Source organism: Diuraphis noxia, unplaced genomic scaffold, assembly GCF_037042655.1.
Source record: "Diuraphis noxia isolate RWA-SAM2 unplaced genomic scaffold, SU_Dnox_SAM2 contig0005, whole genome shotgun sequence".
Classification (NCBI taxonomy): Eukaryota; Metazoa; Arthropoda; class Insecta; order Hemiptera; family Aphididae; genus Diuraphis; species Diuraphis noxia.
Genome location: NW_028301715.1, coordinates 5218168 through 5245023, shown reverse-complemented (window position 1 = coordinate 5245023; position 26856 = coordinate 5218168). Strand labels below are relative to the sequence as shown.

Here is a 26856-nt window from a genome sequence, read left to right as displayed (position 1 = left end):
ACTTAATGGTGACCGCGTAAAAACCCGAAGGCCACGCGAATACAACGACTTTTGTGTATAAATTCACTCGATACTAGCGTGAATATTTGAACACTCACGGAAACGAAATTAAACAAATGTGAAAAATGCGTATTCTTATACGAATAGACGATATTCGGTATTCGCCATCGCACTAAATAAACGAATATTCGAATAAGCTTAAGAAAGCTAGATCACAAACGATTTACTGAGCCTACGCACTACGGCCGTAATACAAACAATACGAACAACACTACTAATAATCCGGCTCGAAGGACCATGTTACGAATAGGACTGTATAATATAAAATAGAATACGCACTTCGTATAATATAAACGATTTTTGATTTATTTTCACATAAGTAATTATAATAATTAATAATATATTAAAATATTTAAATGGCTTAATGGCCGATTAGTTGTTGCGAACGACAACGACGCGCAGACTCGACTCGACTCGACTAGTGACGACGGGTCGGTCCGGTAGGGAGGGTGAGTGCGCTCGCTTTCGTTGTGTCGCGACGATCGTCGATCGCGACCGATCAGGTATATCTTGGGTTCGAATGATATCGAATTTATTACTTTTAACTTCTGGTCTTTATATTAGATAAGTATTATTATGACCAGTGGCGAGATCACATTCAGTGGGGCGAACTACATGACACCCATTCAAATGGGAATTATAAAATACATTTAGGGGCACAACTTAAGCTTATTGTACCTACTACTTGAATTGATTTGAAAAGTGTGATATCTTTTGCCCTGGGACATAAAAATCCTGATAGCTGCGGTATCTACTGACGAGGTATAAGTGGTATAACACATTTACACACTATAACTATCTCCCAAAACCACCTAACTATGAGGAGCAATATCTCATCAACGGATTAACGAAAAATGAAAATTAGAACGTATTAATTAATGAAAAAAATAGTTTTATTTAATTATGAAATTTTAAGTATAGTTTACCATTTGAAAATCAAAAGTTGACAGTGGTTTACCTAATAAATATAAGGGTGGAAAATATAAAAAAGATATACAATTCTAGAACAGCGTAAATCTACAATTTTGAAAAAAAAAAAATTTGAAAAAAGTCAATACTTTTTCAAATAATGAGTGTTGTTTGATAAAAAAATCACCCTGTATATATATAATTTAACCTCAAAGATATATCAAAACATAATATTTTACCTTTTGACGTGTACTGAGTAGTATGTATTTTTGATAAAAATTAACATAAACCAATTGAATTACTCACAAAATTACACATTACATTTAAAATCGTAACATGATACAAAGTACAGTTGATAATGTTTGAAAATTCATAATCACAATATTAATCAAATCGTAAGCATAATCGTGTTCGATGTTTCATTTCAAATTTGATCATATAGGTTTTTGATTGTGATTTATAAAACTATTAGAATCTGAACAAGTGAGGAATATATAATTATCCATAAAAGTAAAATATCCAAAACGTTTTACAGTTATTACATAAACATTATGCATATAGATATTGATAATATAGACATTCGTCTTATCGCCGAGTATCTTATCATTTTTTATTAGTGTGAAATAGATATTAATTATTGATATCATCTACAACTGATATCTATTATCGGACAAAATATGTGTTAACTCTTGGTCTATACAAACGAAAAATACAATAGGTAGTACCTACAAAAAAAAAAAAAAAAAAACACCTAACATTGAGGGGTTTATTCTAAAATAAAAATTCATAAAAAAAAAAAATAGTTTTATACATTTTATACATACCTATGTATGTTGCCATTCAAAAATCAAAAGTATATAGTTGTTTCACCTACAATAATAAACATTCAAAGTTTGAATTTCGACAACATTTATTATTATGTAAAAAACACGAAAATTCGTAAATTATTTTATCCTAGAAATTCATAATAAATTTTTCTTTTTATGTCTAAGATTTGAAAATTTAACAAAAGGCTCCTCCTAACATATTTTTACAATAGCAGTTGAAAAATAAAAGAAATACATAGTCACAATTTTTTTTTCATAAGAATTCAAAGTTTGAATTTTGACTACATATGTAAAAATATATATACCGTTTCCGCTCAGAATCGTTTTTCGTATACAATGATATAATATCATTGGATTCAAATTTAATTCCATTCATTACAGCAAACCACTTGTAACCTACTGTACAGCAGAGCGACATCCACGACTTACCTGCTGTTTAAATTTTTATTTATATAGATCACATGAACGTGTTAAGTTTGTAATAATGTTTGTATGCAAATTGTTTTTTTACTGCGAATTGCTACTATATTAAATAATATAAAAACAATTAAGTATATATGTATGTATATATGTATATTACAGATCAAAATATCCTACGATACGTAGTGATTGTCAATTATAAATTAATATGTAAAAAACGCGACATATTTACTGAAAAAAAACTATCAAATCGGAATGAAATTATTACTTTACAAGTATTTTAATAAGTAATTGGGTTAGAAATATGATTCAAGTTGTGGTGTATAATAATTTGTATGCCTTATGTGTTCGTTAATATTTTTAAGCAAACAGAAGCTTTATTTAATAAATAGGTTGCGGCTCATGATTTAGCAGTCACGTTTCGCATGCTATAGTCGAGGACACGAAAAGTGGCGTGTGACCTTGACTGTACCCCAACCAACACCTGGCCTGCGGCCGGTGGTTCTCAACATATGGCGCTGGCTGCGCATGCAGTGTATTTCGCGCACGTAGCGTAACATTTTGTAAATTGTACACGTCATCTTCAAAAAAAAAAAAGGTTCCTTTTTTATTCTATGGATTTCAGGTTGTTTGTTGTATAGACCTGTTATATAGGTTTGTGGTTTGTTGCAGCTGTTATTTTCCCTTACATTGTGTTGGGAGCGAGGGATTGTTTTTATTGGGGAATTATTGATTCCGCCGAAACTACCTGTTTAGAAAAAAGGTTTGTATCAATTCCGTCGGCTACTGTATAAAATATCTACATATCGATTCCGCCGGCTATTAATTTCACCGGCTACTGTTTAAAATATCTACATAACGATTCCGCCGGCTATTAATTCCGCCGGTTACTGTTAATATTATTTACATATTGATTCCGCCGGACACTGTTTACTCCCCGCCTTTTATATGTATTTTATATAGTACATAATACAAATACAAAAATAATAATTGTATAATTCAAAAATAAAATGTATATTCTAATTAATTCGTATATGTGAATATATTATTATAAAGTCTGAATTCTATAGTCTTGAATATTATGTAGGACTGTAATTTTAAAAATACATTTACAAATTACAAGGGCGGTATAAACAGTAGCCGGCGGAATTAATAGCCGGTGGAATCGATATAAAATCGGCGGAATCGATATACGCCCGTTTTTATTCTAAATGTATAATGAAATACCATAGCATGTACCTACCTTTAGTAGCTTGCAAGTAGTCGACGAGTAATTACATTCGTGTGTTAACTGTTAAGTGTGTATTGCCTGTTTGTTTTAGTGATTTATTTACTGTGCTGTTATTTTGTAATTTTTTAAAATGTCTTTTAATGATAGAGATATACATAGTCAATCTAAAAAAATTATACATAGCGTGTATATATTTTTATAAAAACCAATCCAAAAAACCTGATTTAACGCCCGAATTTTTTAAATGTGCTCAAGACCTTACATCTCATGCATGTGAAATTTCGCTTGGCACCGTAAGCCACATTTGTTCCGAAACGAAAAAATCAGAAAATACGCAAGATGAACAACGTGTTGTTCCATTTTTTAAATCTCCGCGTAAAACATATAAACGCGTGAAAATTCAAACCTAGTTGTACGATTTTTATGGAGATATAGCCAGAAGAATTATTCACGACTTTTTATGATAGAGGTGAGTACCCGACTGCCTTGTCCATACTCAATACTTACCGAGAAAAGAATAATTATTCCGGAAGCGTTAGGTCAATGCGACGCGTTCTTAAAAATTTGAATTTTTCATTTAAGAAGTGTAATGACGGACGCAAATTTTTAATGGAGCGTTTAGACATAGTTGCTCTACGGTGCACATTCCTCAGAAAAATGTGCACACTGCGTAAAAATAATGATAGTCGCCCTGTTGTATATGTTGATGAGACTTGGGTAAATCAAAATCACTCACGATCCATTATTTGGCAGAACAATGAAGGTACCGAAGGATTAAAGGTTCCAACTGGCAAGGGTGTTCGACTGATTGTATGTCACGCAGGATGCGCCCGCTACGGTTTTATTAAGGATTCAAAATTAATTTTTCGTAGTAACACTGGTAATACTACAGACTACCATAACCAAATGAATGCTGAGGTATACAAAGAATGGTTTCTTGAATTACTGAATCATCTTGAAGAGTCCTCTATTATTGTTATGAATAACGCATCATATCATTCGACCTTGGCTGAAAATTATCCTAAGAGTAATTCTAGAAAATCGGATGTACAAATATGGCTTAACGATAAAAATTTTCGCTACGGCCTACAGTAATCTAGAAACATTGGCCGAACTCAAAATGAAGGTGAAAAATATAATGCCACCTGGAAAATCGTATCTTCTTGATGAGTTGGCACTAGAAAGAGGTCATGAGGTGATACGACTTCCTCCATATCACTGTCAGTATAACCCTATTGAGTTGATTTGGGCTCAAATTAAAAATGAAGTTGCCAAAAAAAATAATACGTTCAAGATGGTAGACATTGAACGTTTGACTCGCGAAGCGTTAGATTTAGTGACTGTGCAAGACTGGGAGAAATGTGTACGACATGCAGAAACTATTCAATCGCAATGCTATGAAAAAGAAGTTCACAGGGATATCATATTAGAACCGATTATATTGACCATATTACCAGGTGATAGTGATTCAAGCGATGATGAAGACACAGATAATGATGAAGACATATTTGGTAACTAATTTTGACTTTAATTAGGTAAATTAAAATTGTATACCTATATAATGTTGTTTATAGTATTTTGTAAAAATAATAATTTGTAAATATATAACATAAGCATATAAAACGATAAGATGCTTTTAAATTAATTTTTTTACTTTAATAGTACGATTTTGTTGTTTTGGTTTTTATTATTATAAATAATATGAAAACATTTTTTAAAAAGCGCAGCAATTGGTTTTGGCCGTTATTTATTTATTTATTCGTATGGCTTAACAAATCAAATCATTTACAGCAAAATTAAACAATAAAATAAAATAAAATAATAAGTAAAATATAAACATAAAGCAAAATTTAACTAAATTTAAATTAGAAAGGTTAAGGTTTTATAAATATATAGCCGACCCGTCACAGCTTCGCCCGTGATTGGTTGTTTATTTTGCCTTCGGACCATGATATGTAGAATTTTTTATTCAAATATTATTGTTTATTGTGATCGGCTAGTAAATATAAAAAACGGTTTCTAGCGTTATAAATGATAAAAATAAATACTGATAAAAAAGAAATAATTTATTAAAGAAAATTTATTAAAGATTTATTAAAATTTATTAAAGAAAAAAAAAGAATTAAAATATGAATTTTATAAGACTTCTGAGTATATGGTGTTTTTTGTTATATTTCCTGTTGAAATTAAAATCATAAGATGATTCGAGTCTCCAGTTCGAGAAAATGCCACGTATAATTGCCCATGTGAAAAGCACTCTGTACGAAGATCTACGCCAACGTACTTGAATGTTTGACCTTGTGCTTTGTTTATGGTAATGGCAAAAGAAACTTTAACCGGGAATTGAAGCCGTTTGAAAGAAAACGGCAAGTCAGAGGGAATTATGTGAATTCTTGGAATAAAAGCCATGGGTTTCATCTTTCCATTTTTTTGCATGGCACTTAGGACATAATATAGTCATTCGTCCAATTTGAAGCGCTTTAATATTTAAATAATCAATCTCGGATTGATAATTAAACGCTGATTTCATACTCAAAGCGTTACGTTGCTCCTGAGCACGTGTTTGAGAACGTTCTGGTGTGTTATTTTGTTGCCTTCTGTTATACATTCGAGATGCATTGGCAGTTCTTCTGCTAATGCGTGCTCTTTGCGCTCTCGGCATGATAATGAATTGGCCACTTACTCAAAATTTGGGTAAGAAAAAAAGGTAAAAAAACTAAGTACAAATTATGCCAGTGTGCTGATGCCAGTGACTGATGTTCTCTTAGATTGTTTACTATAATGTAATATTACAAAAACTTTAGCCACAGCAACGCATGGCCGGGTCGGCTAGTAATATTATAATATACAAACATGCCCGATAAACCAATAGCAACCACTATATAATACACTACTTATTATTATTTTAATCTGCAACAATAAACTAAATTTTTTATAATTTAGTTTGTTTTTTTCTAGACAGATGGCGCCACTGTTGTATTTTTGACATACAGATTTCCTACATTTCGGGTGGATTTTCATAAAATATTCTTTCATAATAACCTTGTCCTATCAGTAACCAATAGTAACTATATGTCATACAATAAGTTTACCATATGTTTCCATTTTATATAAGAACAACTCATCCTCTTTGGATCTGCAACCTATAGAACCGTAACAACTAAAAATATTTAGTATATTTTTTGGCCGAAAGGGGGCGCCACTACTTTGATTCTATTTTGATTTTGTATGAACCTTATACTTTTTTTTTATTGAAAAAAGTGTTACTATAACCTTCAGCGGAGTGTCGGGTTTCAGCCAAAAAAAATTTCAACCAAATCGGTTCAGTAGTTTTTTCGGTTAGCGCGGTCTAAGAAAAACCCTTACAATTTTATATAATAGTATAGATAATACAATATGACATAATATAATATGGCATGACATAACAATGCGTTACAGTTTACAGGTTACAGGTGTATGTCCAGTTCCCTTATCCATTTTACTGCTTCCGGTGTTATCGCGTGGATTCCTTCGATGCCCTGGTTGAATTTCCTTATCTGGCATTCTTTTATTATGTTATTTATGGTTTGTCTATCGTTGCCGCAATCGCATGTTGGGCTGTCTTGGAGTCGCCATTTAAACATCATATCAGCGCAACGGCCATGACCTGTTCGAAGACGATTTAGTACAGACCATTCATGTCTAGGCAGTTCCATACCCATAACTCCTTGGTTGGGGTCCATCACCAGATTTTTGTTTTTGATTGGTAAAGTAGAGTTGGTCCATTCATCGTACCAGCACTTTTTGGTTTCAAATCCTGATCTTATTAGGTATTTAGCTGTCTTCCAAGGCGGTTTCCTTGACTTTAGTCTAAGTGCTGGTATCTCTTCTAATCTTTCGGCTAGCAGTGAGTTCCTCCTATCTTCGGCTTTCCTGATAGTATTAATAAGTTTATGCTTTCTTCGTAGGTCTGGCGGAGCTATATTGGTTAGAACTGGTAGCCATTGTAACTGAATGGACTTCACCGTGCCGCTAATCACTCTCATTACACTATACAATTGTGTGTCAACTTTTTTCACGTGTGCACTATTACACCACACTTGGGCACCGTATTCAGCTGCACTGTATGTTAGCGCCAGTGCTGCTGTTCGTAATGTTTTAGCGCTAGCACCCCATCCTGTACCGGCGAGTTTTTGAATTAAATTGACTCTGGATCGTACTTTCTTTCCAGTTTTGACAAGATGTTCTTTAAATGTGAGCGTACGATCCAATGTTATTCCCAAATATTTCGGCGTGAAGTTGTGCTTTAATTGTACTCCTTGGAATGTCACTTTCAACTCTTCTCTAGCCTTTTTGTTGTTTAGGTGAAAAGCACATACTTCAGTCTTGGTAGGGTTTGGTTTTAAACGCCATTTGGAGAAGTATTTGTTCATAGTGTTGAGGTCTTCAGTAAGTGCTTTCCCGCCATCCTCTAAATCAGTGCTTTGATAAGCAATAGCAATATCGTCCGCGTATTGGAACTTAAGCCCTTTCGTAACAGGTAGGTCATATATATATAAGTTAAATAGAGTCGGAGCAAGTACCGAACCCTGGGGAAGACCATTGAGTACTGTGCGCCAATTGCTTTCCTTATTACCCAAAAATACTTTGAAGCGGCGGTTCGTGAGCATTCTATCTAGGAGTGTGAATAATTTCTTGCATGGGATGACCTTGGCGAACTTATTCAAAAGACCGTCTCTCCATACTGTGTCATACGCCGCTGACAAATCAATGAACGCTACACTAGTTTTAAATTTCCTTTGGAATCCAGATTCTATCAGAGTTGTGAGCGCTAGCACTTGCTCCTCACATCCTCGGTATTCCCTAAATCCAGCCTGTTCTATTGGTATCACGTCTTCGATATATGGTTGTATACGTTCTAAAAACATTCTTTCTAAAATCTTATACGTAACGCTCAGTAATGATATAGGTCGGTAATCTGCGGCTTCGTGGCCATCTTTACCGGGTTTTAGTAACGCAATCACTTTCGCTCTTTTAAATTGTTTTGGTAGTTTTGCAGTATCTATAATATCATTATAAAACATAGTTAGCCAGGTATAAGTTCTCGGTCCTGCGAATTTAAAAAACTCAGAATATATCCCATCGAAGCCCGCAACTTTGTTTATTTTGGTTTTCTTTATTGCGTTGCATACATCATTTTGTGTAAAAGCAGCGTCCAGTGTTGGATGCGGCATTAGCATTTTCCTGTGATTTCTTAATTCTGTTTTTATTAATTATTTATGCTCTTTGTCTACTGGAAGTTTTCCAACGCTTTTTAATCTGGTTGCTACACTATTTGGTCTTAAGGTATGCTGACCTTTCGTGGTACTATTTGAGGTGCCTAATTTTTTCATTAGGCTCCATGCTTTATGGCTGGAGTGGGTAAAGTCTAGATTTTCTGTCTTTTCTTGCCATCTTTGTTTTCTTATTGAGTTTAAGTTGTTAATTAATTCATCCGCTATGTTATTATATTTTGACCTTCGAAACTCCGCATACAGTTCATTACACGTTTCGTCCCAGCCTGGGATGAACTGCTTCCTGAAGCCCCTAGGAATATGCTTTTTCGCTATCATTTTTATCGCTCCCACGAATCGATCATAACATTCTGCCTTTGCTGGGATCCATTGTATTAGGTGATCTAGTTCCTTGGCGAATTCAGTCCAGTTGGCTTTCCTGAAATTCCATCTTGGTTTTGGGATTGATCTAATTATTAGTATTTTTAGGCCATATTCTAAGACCACCGGTCGATGCTGGCTGTGAGGAAAATCACAGAGAATACGGCGCGATGCCAGTTGTTTACTATCATTTGGAGGTTTCGATATTATGCTTAGATCTGGCGTGTACTCCTTCAGCCATCTTGCTGATCGAAAAGTTCCCTTATCCTTTATGCTGAAGACAAGTTCCATATTCATTGTGTCTAGCCATTCATATAATATATCTCCGTTTTCATCATTTTCCTCGTAGCCCCACGCCATATTATGGCTGTTAAAGTCACCCACATAAATAGCTGGGTGTTCAAAGGTTTTCATTGGATTACCCTCCCATTTGTTGTTTGGAGGTGTATACACATTCGTTACAGTAATACTACCTATTTTCGTGGATAGTACTTGGGTGTTTCCTGAGTTGGCTTTGTGAACTACCATCGTATCATCGATGTTTTCTTTTACATACGTAGCTATGCCATACTGCTTGTGGTGTATCGCTCCAATTACTATATATCCTGCGATGTAGCCTCTTTTTTGAAGGTCATTGTCATCTTTCGTGTGTGTTTCTTGCAAGGCAATTACATCTATTCTTTCCTTGTTCATGATTTTAGTTAGAACTTCACACTTCGCTTTAGAAATTCCTTCAATGTTGAAGTGACAGATCCTAAGATCTTCACCAACATTAAGCGTCAAGTGGTCCTTAAAAGGACCGTTTACAGTTGGCATTACTGCCGTTTGCTGCTGATGATTTGAAATGCTGGGCATCAGCGCCTGGTGGTGGTATTGATACGTTAATTATTTGCTTGATCTCGTGGATTTTAGCGAATTAACGTATGCAGGGAGGGCTACGAGCAAGCTACCACCTTCCTCACCTTTGACCGTTTAAGAACCCATAAGACGATTTAACCGCTTGGATCGCGTCGGTCACACGCCACTTTTCGTGTCCCCGACTATAGCATATACAAAATACAAAAAGCACTGGTGACAATTCACGCAACGACTCTAAACGACCTGAACGACGGTCTGTGCAATAATAATGTACCTCTCCCGCGATCACTTCGCGCGGATCGCGTCGCTTAGATTATGGGCGTGGTTACAGACTGCCGCGACGGCGACGATACCACAGAATAGATTAAATCGGAAGGGACACTTTCAATGTAAACAAAAACGTGGCGACCATGTTCCCGTTGGCTATTCTATCAATTTAGTGTTATCAGTTAAAAAACTGGTATCATAATTCATGATTTAATTCAAAACATTTATATTAAGATTATTAAAAATCTTAGCAAAAGCATTTGTTACACGTTTTTTAGTGTGTACTGCTTTTTAACTGCAGTTAAAACATGCAAAACATGTTCTGTTGGATCTGTCGGTTTTTTGAATAATACTGTGCATTAGAAGTATTATATAATAACATACTCTTTTTATCTTTTTCCTTCTAAATCTATTTTCTTATTTTTAAACCATAATCTTAATGTACCTCTACTATTCAAGCTTGCCTTCAAACAATCGTTATCTATAAATTTCAAAATTACATTTTAGCTTCTAATAAATAAAAAATATATTTTATTTAATAAACGTGTATTTTTTTCCAATGTGTATTTAATATGAATACCTATTTAATCATATATTTGATTTATACTAATCTTATGCAGTTGCTAATTTTAAAATTAAGAATTTTAAGCAATTAGTAATTAATTTGAATAAAACTAGAGTTGGATCTATACATTTTTGGAAAAACATTGTATTTAACATTTTGTTTTTCTGATATGGTTACACTGTTTAGCCAACGGGAAGATGGCCACCACGTTTTTGAGTATTTGGTATCTTTACCGTGTTAATTTTTATCAGTGTCCAGGCCCTGACGATACGGCGCACAACGCCATCTTTTGAGCGTTGTATGTTTTTCACTTCTACCATAACGGCCTCTTAATACCTTTATATCTAAATTGTTAATGAAAAAAATTACCAATATAAATAGGTTTGCAAAAATCAATGATTTTATTTTCCAATGATACGGCATTTAGGTTTTCAGAATATGTAGTGCAATGTTTAAAAGTCGATCTGTTTATTAATTTCTGTAAACGTCGGTCACACGATACAAGTTTCATGTCTATGCGTTAGCGAACATTTTCCATCGATTTTCCTTCATGAAAATCATATACATAATAAGACAGTAATTATTAATAGAATTATTATTATTTATAATACCATACCGAATACAACATTGTTTAATAGTTTAAAGAAATCCTTCTCGAATGCATTTTTCGCCTTCTTCCTCATCTCGGTGTTCAAAGCAATGTATGAAGCCAGCCATGGTGATTGTTTAAATTGAACAACTCTATGTACCTATAATATTATGTATATATATATATATATATATTAATGTTAATTAATATAAGAGAAAGAAAATATAATAATTACCTTTTCTACCATTGTTCAAGGCTTTTTGGAGGTTGCGATAATGAACAATATAATTTTTTTCGGTTTAAATGTTGCCATTAGTTTTCGTACTTTTGAGCCAGGTGGTATAGTGTTTTGTGGTAAAAATGGCAAGTCATTATGTTTATCATGCAGTTCTTTTGGATAAGCTATATCGACTTCATAGATCCGTTCTGTGGGGGATGTTGTGTTTAAATCAGCTAATCCATTGAGAGAAGGTTTAACCCACTTGAAGCCTCCATAGGGCATGAACTGTGACATTGCCCAGCCATAAAGATTGTTACCTAAAGTTTTAAAAGTATAAAATGAGCATTATAATAACAATAATAATGTGTAGATAAACTTACAATCCTGATAAACAAGCCAAGACTTTGGGTCTAACGGGTTATAATCAGGTGTTCTCTCATTGTTAGGTTTCGCGTACCGCATGCTAGCCTGTGTTAGTCCTACTCGAATACCTATAAAGTGTAATCGTATTTTATATGTGTTGAAATAAAAAATAATTTCAATATATTAACCATTTTCAATCATTAACAATATTTCATAATCCGATAGTAGTTCCAGTTTTATTGCAGTGTGTTTCAACATTGCATCGAAAGAGAACGCTGGTGATGTATAATAGTAGGCTGTGTCTGAATTGTAAGTGTTTAAACATAAGTCTCGGAAATTTTCAAATACATCAGCCAGAAGCAAAACATTAACTTTTAAGTATAGATCCGAATATTCACCTAGTGTTCGGCTATTGAAATGACTCTATACGTCTTTAGCAAACTGATATTCAGTATCTTTTATATGTTCTTCTGTTAAAGTACTGTTAAAGGGGTGCGACTCGTTTGCGCACATTTACCTTTTTTACGACACGTTTGCGCACAAAATCACAACACGTTTGCGCACACATATTTTAGGTTTAAATAATAAAGCCAATAAAGGTACAACTCGTTTGCGCATATTTCCCTTCTTTTGCTTAATTATAATTAACTAATAGACTGTATAAAATAATAATATATATATATATACATATTGTATATAAAAAAATTAATATATAAATTAAGATTTAATTATTTTGAATTTCTAAGTATTTATTATATAATTTAACATCGATCGGCGAGAATAAGATATATAATATATACAATAATATAATACAGATAAAAGTAATAATAACGTCAATGATTAGGTATACGCGTAAACAATATTGTCAATACAATTAATTGCAAAAATTAAAATATATTAAAAAACATGCATTGTAGGTTTAATAAGTAATAATAGTAGTCTATTAGTTATAAATTTTTTTATATTATTTTTTATATTAGCGTATTAGTTTATTATAACTTTCTATGTTTAAACATTTTTTTCCTCGACGCGTTTCAAAAACATCACAAATTTCGATATCCATAGTCAATACAGTCAGTACTCAGTAGTGTTATAGTACAGCTTTCTGGCGAACGACTGTTTAAAAGTATTATGCTTTCCTAATACATGACGATTATATATTGATTATTGATATGTAAGGTAATTTGTACTGATAATTTGTACCGATAATTCAATTATTAGGTAAGTCCAAATTTAAAAATATATAATATATGTTACTCACTGTTTATGTTGTGCGCAAACGAGTCGTCCGTTACAGGTAAACGGCTGATTTCGTTGTGCGCAAACGAGTCATCGATATCTAGGTAAAAAATGTAGATTGTGCGCAAACGAGTTGCATCCTCAATTGTAGGTATTGTTGTTTGTTCAAGGTTAGACCAATCATCTGTGAAGTCATAAGGATATACACCCTTACGGGTAACAAGCGGCAAATCTTTATTGGAAAAATGTTTTGTGGTTATGCGGAATTTTTCCATGTATGGTGAATTAGATTGGTAGGAAGAGTTGATAAGCTTGTAGCCATAAATCTAAATGTATCCACAAATCTAATTGTAAAATCGTTACTTATGTATTTCGAAAAGGCAACGAATTTTTCTTCGCTGTTTGGAATTACATTTATTCTCTGTGAATCGTAGTCAAGTTCTGTTACTATAAAATGTGCATCATAGTTGGAAAGATTATGTAAGAAAACTGGTACGTATTTTGGTTGTTTAAGACTTAAATTGCATCTATTGCATAAAGTCTGTCTAAATTTCCCGGTCAAGTGATCATGATCGCGAATACGGGTTTGGTTATTAACATCACATTTGCATAAAATGCATTTAAAACAATATGTGTGTTTGGATATATCTTTTGCAAAATATTGTTTGACTTTCATGACGAGTTTTTTGTGAACGAAGTAGCCTTGAAAAATTTGATATATATGTATAATGACTGTTATCACCATCTGTTAGCAATAGTAAATCAAAGTGATTTTGTTTTTCATTATCAGCTACTGTTCGCGCCAAACAAGTTTTATCGCAGAACGTAATTCTGAGCGATGCCGGTACCTCTTAATCGGTTTCCCTTCCTGTCCACATACCACTCCGTCATTAATTGTTTAATTATCATCATTGTTTTTTTTTTTTATTTATTCTCTTTGTGCTATAAGTACAATTATTGTTTCGGCTTTTTCCGTATAACCGTATAGGCGTGCGCAGAGTTTAAGTTCGGGGCGTGCCCGTGGAAAATTTGAATAATACATTATACACACATATACAGAGTATAGTATAGATATTATAAAAAAAATAGAGCAGAAACAAGTCACATTTTTTATATTATAACTTATTTATTAATTATTATTGGTTACTGGTTAGTATATCATATTTACAGATTCGTCGTAACTCATCGATGACAGAATCCAAGTTTATCCCAATTGTCAACTCTTGTTCGGTGAATAGTAAAAGTTACGAATCTAATCGTCCTTGTTTCATCGTACTTCTATGTTTTGATTTTACTTTATACCTTATAGTATAATGTTGAAACCGCTTCGCGGACGAGATTTGCAGTGTAGCCCTTTCAAAAGTTAAAAATATTGAACCATATTTTTTTTATGTATTATTGTCATGGATAAGGATGACTTGGTGATATCCAAGATCTATAAAGAAGAGGTTAGCCAGTAAGCAGAAAACGCGGTGATTGGCTGTTACGAGTGACGTAGTCAATAGACCTTATTAATAATATTAATTCACATTTCACGGTCTATAGGTCTATAGGTGGTTTATATGCTGTAGCTGTAGTAGGCGCATTAACATTTTTAATTATAATTCAATTATAACATGAATGTGAATATATTTATTAATAATGTAATTATTTAATAAATCACCAATCTATTATGTAAATGTCGCATCCATTAAATGAAATAGTTATATTCTGTGGTGAAATCGACAATTTCATGAACTGGATGTCCAGATAGTGAAATTCACCAAGCTCAAGTTTTAGAGGGAGCAGCAATACATATTTTAAAACACGAAAACTACTCTACTCATTTTCTCGTTTAATTTGACAAGTTAAATATAATTAATACAGAAATAAGTACAAATGAATGATTATCATCATACATTTTTAATACCTACTTATAAGTTTATGGTGAATATTGGAACATATTTTTGTGCATTTTGACCCTTTTTGTTTACATTTTTACCACTATTTTTGTGCAAATAATTTAAATAATTTAGGACACTTAATTGTTATTGATAGTAATTTATGGCATTAAAATGAAATTAAACGTAATACAATTTACAAAAATACAAAACAATTTAATAAGTGGAAAAGATAGTAATTCTAATGTAGGTATATAATAATAATCAATATAATTTCACATTAAAAAAAAAAAAAAAAAATAGGTATAAAAAGATTTTTTCTTCTATATAATTACAACAAAATGCATTGAGGACAAAAATAATTTAAAATTTTTTTCATTTTTTTAGATAATTTTCTTTTTTCTATTTTTTTTTTTTCTATTTTGATTTTCAAACTTTATTCTAATGAATATTCTTTGACAAATATAAGTCTTAACCACTTTTTGCATTGCTTCATTTTGGCAATGTAATCGTCTAAATATCATTCTCAACAATCTTGATAATATATTTTTGGATTTGAAAACAGAGTATTTAGATAAAAGGGGACTTAACATTTTTTTCAATTTTCTTTACCATTGACAACCAATCAGATGATGGAATTGAAAGACCACCAAACGACAAATGACTAAGCCATGACGGCATTTCTAAGTAATTGTGGTCTGTATTAGTATGCTGTACTTCAGCAAGATCAGGAAAATCTCTTTTATATTTTCTAGCAACCCAACCAGCAAGATATTCGATTCCATCTTCTTCTATTATATTCTCAGTATCATTAGTTGTTGGTGATGCTATTGATTCAAATGAATAATCTAAATTTTCCTCTGGAACAGTTACTGTTTCAATTGGCGAGGTCACTTCAGCAGTTTTGACTACTTTGGCAGTAAGAAAGTCATCTGGATCAACTTCATGGTTATTAGAATTGTTGATTATCACCCCAAGATTTTTTCCTAAAATAATCATTCTTAAACGATATAAAGCATCTAGTGGTGTAGGGTGATCGTTAAGGCCACCACGACCTCTTATTTGGGAAAACAAACTTTCTAATGCATCTTGATTGAGACGATGCGTCAAAATAAATTTAATGTCATATTCTTCTTTCAGGTATAGGTATAATTGTTGAAGGGATTTACAAGAAATTATCACACCCTTTTGAAACGTTTGGAGACCACTTATTTTATTCTTTGGGTTAAGACATTTCATTGTAGTAAATTCTTTAATAATATTATTTAGAACTTCATTTTGTAGTAATAATTCAGTACCGTATGGTTTTTTATTTGGTGTTGCAGCATTAAGTATATATGAATTCATAATATTGAACCAATTATTAACCAACAAAATAAAATTACCAGTGCTTAGAGCAACCTGTTTTTCTTTGGTATTTACTCCTGGTAAGTAATGACAAAGAGCTGTGCCGACTTTTCTTGACATTAATTGGGCAGCCATCTTAACATTTTGTCGTAGAGTTCCTCTAATTGTCAAATGATCCTCACTAAGTTGATGTATTGAGCTTACTTCTATACTGGACATTTTTAACAGCTGTGTTACTGGATATTTGGATACAATATCTTTATTTTCCAAAATAAATCCTGTATCAATAAACCAATTTCTGATGAGTTTTAAAAGATGAGGACAATCAGCAAACATAAAAACTTTGCTATTGGTAATGGGATGTTGAAATTCTGTGTGTTCGGTAGAAATTCCCAGTTCTTTCCACAATCCAATATTGGCTCCATCACAATCATGGACACAAGCAACTGTTAAATATCCAGCGTTGTATACCTCAGTTATGATTTTAAATAAGAGTTCTTTAGTAATTTTCTGATCAAAATCCACATAAATTGGTTGTTTCCATTTAGCAAACAAACCACGTGCTATAACCACTTGAAACTGACTGTGTGGTCCAATAATTTCATCATATTTTTTATAATATTCATAAGTTGAAGCAATTTTTACCTCGTCAAATTGAATTACACATAAAGAATCTTTTTTGGTCATATCAATTGAAGCAACTTTCATGAGCCTTAGTACATCCTTTAATAAACCATGTCTTAAATCAATTTTGGTAGCCCATGATCGAAGTGTGGAAAGTCAAGGAAGAGGAAAATTCATGTTCTGTCGTACAAACTTATATCCTCGTACACCTAAATACCTCAATGTAAAAGCTTGAGAAATCGCATTTGAAGTCCACTTCACTTTCTTTTTTTTCTTCAAAATTATATTTATTTGGTTTTGAGAAAATATTCCACCAAGGCATTCAAGAACTTTGTTATCCACTTCCTCAGAATTGGTTTTTTTCAGTGAAACAAGTTGTTTTGTCAAATTCTTTGATTGTAATTTTGATTCTTTTAATTGACCTGAAATGAATACTAGTTTTTCTTTTAGAGCTGTTATTTGTACTGTTGATCTTATTAAATTTTCTTGAGCTAAATCATTTTCTCTGCTCTGGTTATCTGAATTCATATTCACAGAATGATTATAACAGAGCGATTCATTTGATGTAGACAGTTGTTCATAACAATCATTACTTTCTACTTCCTGAGAACAAAAATACATCTACAATTAGCATTATATTTCTATTGAAAATCAATATAGGTAATGTTTATGTTTAATAGGTCAATTACAACTAATTGGATAAGGCTATAGGTTTGTATATTTAATTTATTATAGTACACACAAACACAGATCAATCATTACCTTCTGATTTTCAAGTATTATTTTATTGCTTATTGATCGAAAATTTCTTTTTTGAATCCTTTTCAAACGATTTTCAGAACCTTCAGAAACTTTCTCAATTACTGATAGCTTTATAGATGGTACAGCTAAATAAATAAAAATAATTTACGGATCAGTACTAAGGTTTAATACTTCAGACAACTTTAATGGTAAAAAAAATGTACTAATATCAGTTGTTATAAAAAAGATGTTCTTTATAAACAATATATTTTAATAGAGATGTATAATGTGTATACCTATATGTTCAAAGGGTTTAACCCGTGTATTTAATAAAAATAAAATAAAATATTTTGGCTTTTTAAATTTACCAGATTTTTTAAGTTGTCTTTTTACTTTAATATTCAACAGTTCAGCTTGCAAATTTCGTTCAAAGTCATCTGGAAGAAAATGTTCTGAACAAATATGAGCTGTTTTTGGATTAAAACTATCTGCTCGTTTTGTTTTTGAAATCCAAGTCTTCAAGCGTTGAGGTTCGTTATCTTTTGGGAATGTATGGAATGAAACATCTCTTGATAAAGCTTTTGTGGCTTTTAAATTATTTTTGCAACATGCAACTATTGCAACTGCACACATTGTTCCAGGCATATTGAAACAACTAAAAATATTTGTTGGCGTATTAAAAGATTCAATAATAAATTAGTTAGGTATTCAATTAATAAGTATATAAAAATATATATCTTGTCTTTGAGTGGTACAGCGAATACTGTAAAATAGACAGGCATATAATATACTATAATAATATTGATAGTGTATTGGTACTTTTATTAAACTTACGGATACATTGTTGATTATTCGTAAATTCGTGAAATAAAACAACAATTTGACGAAAAGAAATAAAGATTATCGAACGGTCTGAACGGAAGACGGAACACTCAAAACGAAGTAACGCACAAGGCACAACGCAAAACACAAAACGCAACGACCATTTGATTGTGATTTGAGGTCTATTGCCTACGTCACGCACTAGTCCACCCCGCACCGTTGTTATCAGTTCCTCACCTTACACTGGCTAACCTCTTCTTTATAGATCTTGGGTGATATCCACCAGTTCTCCTGTACTGATAAGAAGCATGTTTGAAACATAGGGTGCTTCGGCCCTTGAAAAATCTCGGGGCGTGCCTGGGCCGGGTATACGGTATACGTATAATTTTTTCGTATCAATTATTAATATTATTATTATTATTATTATTATTATTATTATTATTGTCTTTATTATGCGGCCAACGCCCTTTTTGTTGTTATCGTTCTTATCGTTGTCGTCGAATTTGTCTATCATCTGTCGCCTCTTTTTTTTTGTTTATTCTATTTTTTCTTGGTCCGCTATTAAAGTGACCAAAATTGTTGTATTGTTGATCTGCTTATAAAGCGATCTAGTTAATTGATGTGCGACGTTAATAAAGCAACCATAATTTTATTATAAAACAATATGTTTTTAATTGATAGTAGAACCTCCATCTAGTCACTCCCACTGAACTATCCCTGCGTAAGTCCGCCCGCAACGTACGTCCGTTGTGTGACAGACCACCCAGACCGTCTAGTTCGACATCGGCCTACTGCAACATCCGCCGTCACCCAGTCGTCCAGTCGTTTTGTGTTCAGCGTCCGCCCGCCAGCACCCACTGTGGGTTGTGTGAGAGGCCGCCCTGGTAGTCCAGTCGTGCCAGTCACCAGCAGGCTGATCTTCTGTAGTTGATAAGTTAATTTTAAGTACAGCCCATTGATTGTAATTGCACCCTGTGGTTATTGCACCAGACCGGATCGACCACAGGGCCCCCGTCCACATAAAATAATCTGTACCATCCTGTTTCCGCATATGGTCTAAAGCTCCCTCTCCTTGGCGTCGTTCAGGTATACAGGGTGATTGATTAAGCATAGAACACTCATTATCTCAAAAAGTATGCACTTTTTTCAAATTTTTTTTTTTCAAAATTTTAGATTTACGCTGTTCTAGAATTATATAATTATTTAATATTTTTCACCCTTATATTTATTAGGTAAACCACCATCAACTTTTGGTTTTCAAATGGCAATCCATACTGAAAATTTCATAATTTAGTAAGGCTTTTTTTCTTATGAATTATCACGTTTAAATTTTCATTTTTCGTTTATCCGTTGACGAGATACAACTCCTCAAAGTTGGGGTGTTTTGGGAGGTGTTTGTGTGTAAATGCGTTATATAAGTACGATAGTTAAGCCTAAGTTCTGCCCCAAAATACCCCATCATATTGCACAAGTTCTCCCCCACGCTAATAGTACGACTGGTCATGATATTATTGATATACTTATCGCTTATAAAGACCAGAAGTTACAAGTAATAAATTCGATACCGAATGATAAATGATAAATGATTATCAGTGTATATACTTCCGACAATAACATTTATTGTTATACATACATATTATAATTTATAAGTAATTGGATTATTGGACTATCACGTCTTGTCACATGAAATCCCACGAGAGGATCAAGAGCAAAATTCAGCTACCAATCAGAAAGTAAGGATTATTATCATATAATCATATCATATTATACATTACCTGCTCATTTTTAAAAATAAATATTTAAGAACAAAGTAAGTAAAAACAAGTAAGGATTATTACCTTATATTCATATAATAATTAAGGAATATACTATTTACTCAAATACTTTACCATACTGGACTACAGTGTAATTTAAACTGAGAATAAAATATAATAATAATAAAATAATAATTAATATGTATGGTCATTTGGATTATGGATGTGTAATATTTTTCGTTCAGCATAGAGCCTTCCAATAAAAAAATTGATAAACAGCTTCGACTTATAACAAAAAAAAATAACTATAAATCTCAACTTCAAAGTATTACCACTGAACGTGAAAAAATTGAAACTAAACAAAGTTTTAAAAATACTCCAGCAGTAGGAGCTGAACGAAAAATATTACACATCCATAATTCAAATGACCATACATATTAATTATTATAATATTTTATTCTCAGTTTAAATTACACTGAAGTCATTTAATATATTTCTATTTAATATACCAATAATAACATTAATTATAAGAAAGCGCATATTACATAAATTATACCTACTTAGCATAATCATTAGACTCTACAGAGCCCTATGTATTATGATTACTTGTCAATGTATCTTAGATACTATATTTACACTACCTACCTAGACAATTAAACAGCAGCTTAATTAAATAATGGTTTTCACACTATACAGTATACATTATTAGTAGGTACTAGGTATAATATAAAATCTCCATTAACCATTATCAATATTATAATAAAAGAGAGAACTTTTATTTAAAAGATTTATTGTTTAATATATCTTCTAATGATTTTAAATAAAGAATTGATTCATTCATATCCCTTAGTGGTATATACATTTTTAAATGTTATGCAATTAATAGATACTTGCAATATTTAAATATAAGACCAACATCATTAATGAATAATAAAAATTAAAGGTGATATAATCATGACTCTAAAAGATCTATTCGATAAATAAGATATTATTACTACCTATTTTACCTACCATTTACGGCTTTAAAACATGTTCTTTTGTTAAAACGATTTTGTGGTACTCTTCAACATGTTTTCGTAGCAATGCATATCCGCTGAATAATTGTCCACATTTATTGTCTGAGCATTTTATTGATATTTTCTACAAAGATTCCACTGCCGCACTTCTTTCTGTGTGCTACTAAATTCCGATGGTACCCAAAAACTTTTTTACATATATTGCACGTAAGTGAAGACGTAGGCGACATTATATAAATTGTGCTTAGGCGACACCTAAATTGATTTTAAGTAACACTTATATGGTTTTGCATACGAGTACCTAACAATATAATAAAGTTGCAGTGTATGCATATGAAATAATAAATAATAATTTACAAGATGTTATGAACAAGCGTCAAGCTGTACAAAGGAAATTAATAAAATTTAATATATATAACAACACTAATAACATTCATAAACTTAATGATCAACCATCAACTTTTTATACTAATACTATAAAAATACTATTTAGTTCATATTTATTTAATCGTTGTCCACTCAATTTACAATTTTGAATAAACTATACTAACAAATTTAAATAAGATTTTAAACAGGTAAATTTTACATTACCTATGATAAATAAATTGGCTCTGAACTAATTTTATTCATGACCAATTGTCCCTCATTTTATAACAATTTTCAGTGACGTTGAACCCTATAGTAAATATTCAACTAGCTATTTTAACTTAAATGGGTGATTGGTTAGTGCATAAAAATAATGAATTATATTTTGTGCGTATTAATGATCTTAATCCTGCCTCAAAAAAGATAAGTTTCTGTATTAATAATTGAGAAAAACTCGTCTTTTGGATGTCTTGGTTTGTATGAAGAGTACATAAAATGTGTATATAATTCAAAATTACATAAAATTAAACATAAATATTTTGTTTTGTAGTAAGAGTAAATTATACTCCCCCCCTTACAAGTACAATATTAAGGCTGATATTTAGATATTGTTGCCTTTTAAAATATTTTTTGCTTAACTAAATTTTAGGACTTCAGCGTCACTGTTAATATTATGAACCATTAAAAAATTTTACTTTCATTTTTAAGCCCAGGACTATGAAAAATCTATTCCAAAATGATGATACAGTTAAATCAAAATTGTCGTTTTGCAGTTTTGCAAAATATGAGTAAAGATATAATATGTATTCAAAAAATTGAAACCGACTTTCCAATAACCCCAGACTTAAAACAAAAGTAAAATTTTTAAAATGCTGTTAATAATATTTTAACTCGAATTTAGTACAAATTACTATTTAATGACAACACCAATCATTGACAGAAAGAATTTTTATTGAGCCCTTACTTAGTAGTAATTTATATACATGTATATATTATATGTATGTATAATAATAATTAATCTCATACCTAAAAACTATTTTTTTTTTTTTTTATTTGCTTTACGCAATTTACACAATATGTGTAGGTAAGTGTGTTAAACGCAAGATACATTTATCTTTTAAGTTGTAATGATTGATGTTGTCGCCTCACTTAAATTAATTATAAAATAACATACAAATTATAAAACATTAACACTGGCAAAATTTTTAGTTTTCAATAAATATCATTGGTGATGTGACGTTAGTTGTCCAAATAGATATTTTTCCACTTCTTGCAATTATTAACTTGATTACACCTAAACAATTTATTTGTCATTATAATAATTAAATAATATTACAGTTAAACAAATTTATACTTACTTAATTTATTTTGTAGTCATATTTAAATCCAATACGTGAGACAATATTTATTTTTTTCACTGTTACCAAAATATTGGTATTTTTAAATGTAATTAGAAATAGCAGTATGAATATCATTTTAACATGGAGAATATTCCAACTTGTATGTGATAGTAGATTTAATTATGGTATATTCAAATTGCGATTTGAAATCATAATATATTATGTGTATGAAATACATTTAAACTACAATTGTAGATGTATAAATGATTAAACTGAAATCAAAATGTTTTAACTTAATGATATATGCATTGTATTATTTATTTAATTGTAGAAACTACTAACTAGTAAAACTTACCAACAAATTGTACATAATATTATTTATATTATGTACCTACTCATCAAGTATCCAATTTTCATGTGATTAACCAATTTAGGAAATTTCTTATTTAATTAAATTATTAAATAAAATACAATATGTGGTAGATAAGAAAAGATATATTCAAGAACTTTGTATAATGTTTATATTAAACTTGAACTTTATTATAACCTAATAAGTGCATTATTAAAATTTAAACACTTAAAAATTATAAATATTAAAAAGTAAAACTTTATTAACATTAACGACTCGATTCGAGCCAATTCAATAATTATTCAATCTTATAATCACATCGTGCTTATAATCTTAAAAGTTTATAACATAACCGTTTATCAGAATATACTCAACGCTCAACGTATTGCCATGTGCTTCAGGATAACCAAGTATTGGGTATACTTCATATCATGTAACCATGAACTATATATGATATCTGTAATCGTGCACAGAATAATACAAATAACATCTGATGTAAAAATACGTAATACGGCTGTTATTAATGGTCTTATAATACATTATGTATGATATTAAAATACGTCATTGTAGTGAGTAGGTACAAAGATTATCATTTATCACCGATATACCTTGTGGTTGAACAATATCGTATTTATTACTTATAGCTTCTGGTCTTTGTAACTGATAAGTATTATTATGACCAGTGCCGCAAACACCTTCAATGGGGTGATCTACATATGCGAACCCTACTGAATTGGCATTATAAAATACATTTATGGGCCCAACTTACGTTTACATTAGGTACTTATTGAATTGATCTGAAAAATGTAATATTTTTTACCCTAGGGCATAAAAATTCTAATTTTCGCGGTAGATATAACACATTTACACACAAACACCTTCCAAAACACCCCAACTTTGAGGAGTTGTATCTCGTCAACGGATAAACGTTGATGGTGGTTTACCTAATAAATATAAGGGTGAAAAATATTAAATAATTATATAATCCTAGAACAGCGTAAATCTAAAATTTTGACAAAAAAAAAATTTCAAAAAAGTGCATACTTTTTGAGATAATGAGTGTTTTACGCTTAATCAATCACCCTGTATTTGGTTGCCTATCCAAGTTCGCATCAGGGTAGTTGGTTAGGTTGCCTACCTACATCAAGTAAGGAGCATCTGGTCTCGTAACTAGGTTTAGTGACCTGTACGAGTGGTCCTTCGAGAAGCCTCCTTTTTGGGCGTTAACAGCTACTTTCAGAGGAAATACACAATGCATAGGATGTTTTAATAGTGGTTGTATTTTTTTCTCAAGCCCGTAAACATTCACAGATACATTTTGATTATTTTTTTCGAATTTTGAAATATCTGATAGTGGTGTTGGAAACGAAATACCGTCAAAAATATATTTATCTTCGTGCTCGGTGTAATTTTCATTGACATGGAATTTATTTTTTCCAGTAATGTGTTTTGCTATGTATTTAAAACACTGTTGGTCTGTGTTTTTTAGGATTAATTATAGCTCGTTTGTCTGTGATAGATTTCGGTAATTGTATATATGATGAACCTAACATTGGTTTATACTTATAAATAGCTACTAGTAAACCATCGATGGACTGTAACGTAAACCCGCTACCACGAGAAGTATACGTGTCTTCTTCAGATAATAATATCATAAAAGATTCTTCAACTATTTTTTCGATTTTTGTAGCCATATACATTTCTTTAGCTGATGTTTTAAATGCTCGATTTCCTGATGAATTTTCAACGTTTGGACGATTATATGTCAATTCTAGTTTTAAATTGAATTTTATTGAATTATCATTTTGAACGCGAGTTTTTAATAACTGAACAAGGTTGGTTTTAAGCGATTGTAGAAAGTTATGATAGTTTTGAACATTATCTAGTATCTACAGTATTTTTGTTGTAGTACCACACAATTTTCGATTTGCTGAAGATGAGATTTCTACAAAGCCTGGAGACTGAACTAGGTTCATGCGTGCTTTTTTCGCTTTAGCAGCTGAAATCGAATTAGCAGTGGAAATGCGTTTGCCATTACTTGTAGTTGTATATGAATCTTTAAATTTAACAAAAAACTAATATTAATCTATGTAATATTAATATTAATACTAGCACCAAATATTTTTAAAAATTTTAATAAACCTACATTGTGTAGTATACGAGTATATCATCTACCTAACCTTAAATAAATAAAATATGTATGTTGAATTGTTGAATAGTTGAACAATAAGTAAATCAAATAATATACTACTATTTAAAGCATACAGTTGGATTATTAGGAAAGAATTAATAATATTATATAACCATCACTCGAAATTCTTAAAATCGTAATATAAAATGTGTATAGCTTTTTATTACTTTTTTAACGATCTGTATGTAATATAAAAAACTATTAAACCTTTTTCATTTATAATATTTTGAGTACAAATAAACTTACTACTACTACTATATAAACCTATATTGTGTATATAATATTATAAACCAACCTTGTATATTATCTTTATGTTCATTTATGATTGTCATGTGATGATCATCATCATCATCAATGTATAAATCGTTAGATATTTTATTCGGTAAACCCATTTTTTCCTTAGTTTGGTTGTTGGATATTGCAACCGTTGGAGTGTTTGGAGTGATGATTTGTGATGCAAGTGCTATTCCATCACTTTGTGATTGAGTTGGTTCAACATATCGGCCTTGTCGAATGGGTTTGATACTGTAGGTAACACCTTTTAAAGTAAATTAATTTATTAATTTATGAAAAAATCGATTGTTAAAAGTTATTAAATATATATATACATACCATGAACATTTTTCATATGTCTATTACAGTGAGACTTGTCATTGAATGTTTTATTACATATTGTACATGAAAAACGTAAACCATCATGTTTCTTTTGGTGGACAACCAAGTTGTCTTTATGTGTAAATTCAGATGAGCACTGTGTACATTTAAACATAATGATGTTTGAAATGAAAACGAAATAAAAGTTATAATAAACACTATGAATATAAATTTCATTATAATTATTAAAAGACGGAACGATATTTATTTGTATGCTGAAGTATACGAGTGTAGACGTACTGACTGATTATTAATAATTGTAGGACTATGAGAATACTGATTTCTAATATATTTAGGTAATGATAACATTTTAAGTCATGGATTGGTAAAATATTACCTAGTCATTTACCATGTTAAAAGATTAATCTATATAATATTTTCAATTATTTTAGGACATATTTAAATTGTTAAAATAATAGCTAATAATTATAGTAGAGAAATAAGTCTAGTACATTATAACTTTCTAAACGTTAATTCAGAGCTATAACAAAAATATTTCGTTATAAGTGTAATTTTTCATGTATATTGTAATAATTCATTAACGATATGATAACTACGCTTTTCTAATGTTATATTGGGTAGCAGTATGTA

At 31.2% G+C, this 26856-nt stretch overlaps 3 protein-coding genes and 1 pseudogene across 5 annotated transcripts; 1 reads left to right on the top strand and 3 right to left on the bottom strand.

The window, feature by feature from the left end:
* Positions 1 to 1805: 1805 nt before the first annotated feature.
* Positions 1806 to 26288, bottom strand: LOC149054795 (uncharacterized). Of its 3 annotated transcripts, none has more exons than XM_089229045.1 (8): positions 26224 to 26288; positions 25907 to 26149; positions 25333 to 25476; positions 11960 to 12070; positions 11595 to 11896; positions 11387 to 11519; positions 11140 to 11316; positions 1806 to 1839 (listed from the first exon to the last, which is right to left on the bottom strand). In XM_089229045.1, the coding sequence occupies exons 1-5, from the start codon at positions 26237 to 26239 to the stop codon at positions 11610 to 11612; spliced, it is 801 nt and encodes a 266-aa protein (XP_089085171.1). In that variant the 5' UTR covers positions 26240 to 26288; the 3' UTR covers positions 1806 to 1839; positions 11140 to 11316; positions 11387 to 11519; positions 11595 to 11609. The 3 variants fall into 3 exon arrangements, with proteins under 3 accessions (XP_089085171.1, XP_089085173.1, XP_089085172.1); XM_089229046.1 differs by lacking the exon at positions 1806 to 1839 and adding an exon at positions 5349 to 5443; XM_089229047.1 differs by lacking the exon at positions 25333 to 25476.
* LOC107169596 (uncharacterized) lies at positions 4057 to 4763 on the top strand (annotated as a pseudogene).
* Positions 6894 to 7472, bottom strand: LOC107171779 (uncharacterized). The gene has a single exon (XM_015522034.2). It carries the CDS (start codon positions 7470 to 7472, stop codon positions 6894 to 6896), a length of 579 nt encoding a protein of 192 aa, XP_015377520.2.
* Positions 17181 to 18418, bottom strand: LOC149054796 (uncharacterized). Its single transcript, XM_089228531.1, has 3 exons — positions 18142 to 18418; positions 17795 to 17919; positions 17181 to 17635 (listed from the first exon to the last, which is right to left on the bottom strand). Exons 1-3 carry the CDS (start codon positions 18416 to 18418, stop codon positions 17189 to 17191), a joined length of 849 nt encoding a protein of 282 aa, XP_089084657.1. The 3' UTR covers positions 17181 to 17188.
* Positions 26289 to 26856: the final 568 nt, after the last annotated feature.

Excerpts from the sequence above, each read along its gene's own strand:
- LOC149054796 (XM_089228531.1), bottom strand. The coding sequence starts at position 18,418 with ATGCCTGGAACAATGTGTGCAGTTGCAATAGTTGCATGTTGCAAAAAT. Across the intron at positions 17,920-18,141 it reads AAGACAACTTAAAAAATCTG|CTGTACCATCTATAAAGCTA; the intron begins GTAAATTTAAAA and ends TTATTTATTTAG. Across the intron at positions 17,636-17,794 it reads TAATACTTGAAAATCAGAAG|GAAGTAGAAAGTAATGATTG; the intron begins GTAATGATTGAT and ends TTTTGTTCTCAG.
- LOC107171779 (XM_015522034.2), bottom strand. The coding sequence starts at position 7,472 with ATGAGAGTGATTAGCGGCACGGTGAAGTCCATTCAGTTACAATGGCTA.
- LOC149054795 (XM_089229045.1), bottom strand. Across the intron at positions 12,071-25,332 it reads AGCAAATCGAAAATTGTGTG|GTATTCGAGTAGGACTAACA; the intron begins GTACTACAACAA and ends TACACTTTATAG. Across the intron at positions 11,897-11,959 it reads TTGGCTTGTTTATCAGGATT|GTAACAATCTTTATGGCTGG; the intron begins GTAAGTTTATCT and ends TTAAAACTTTAG.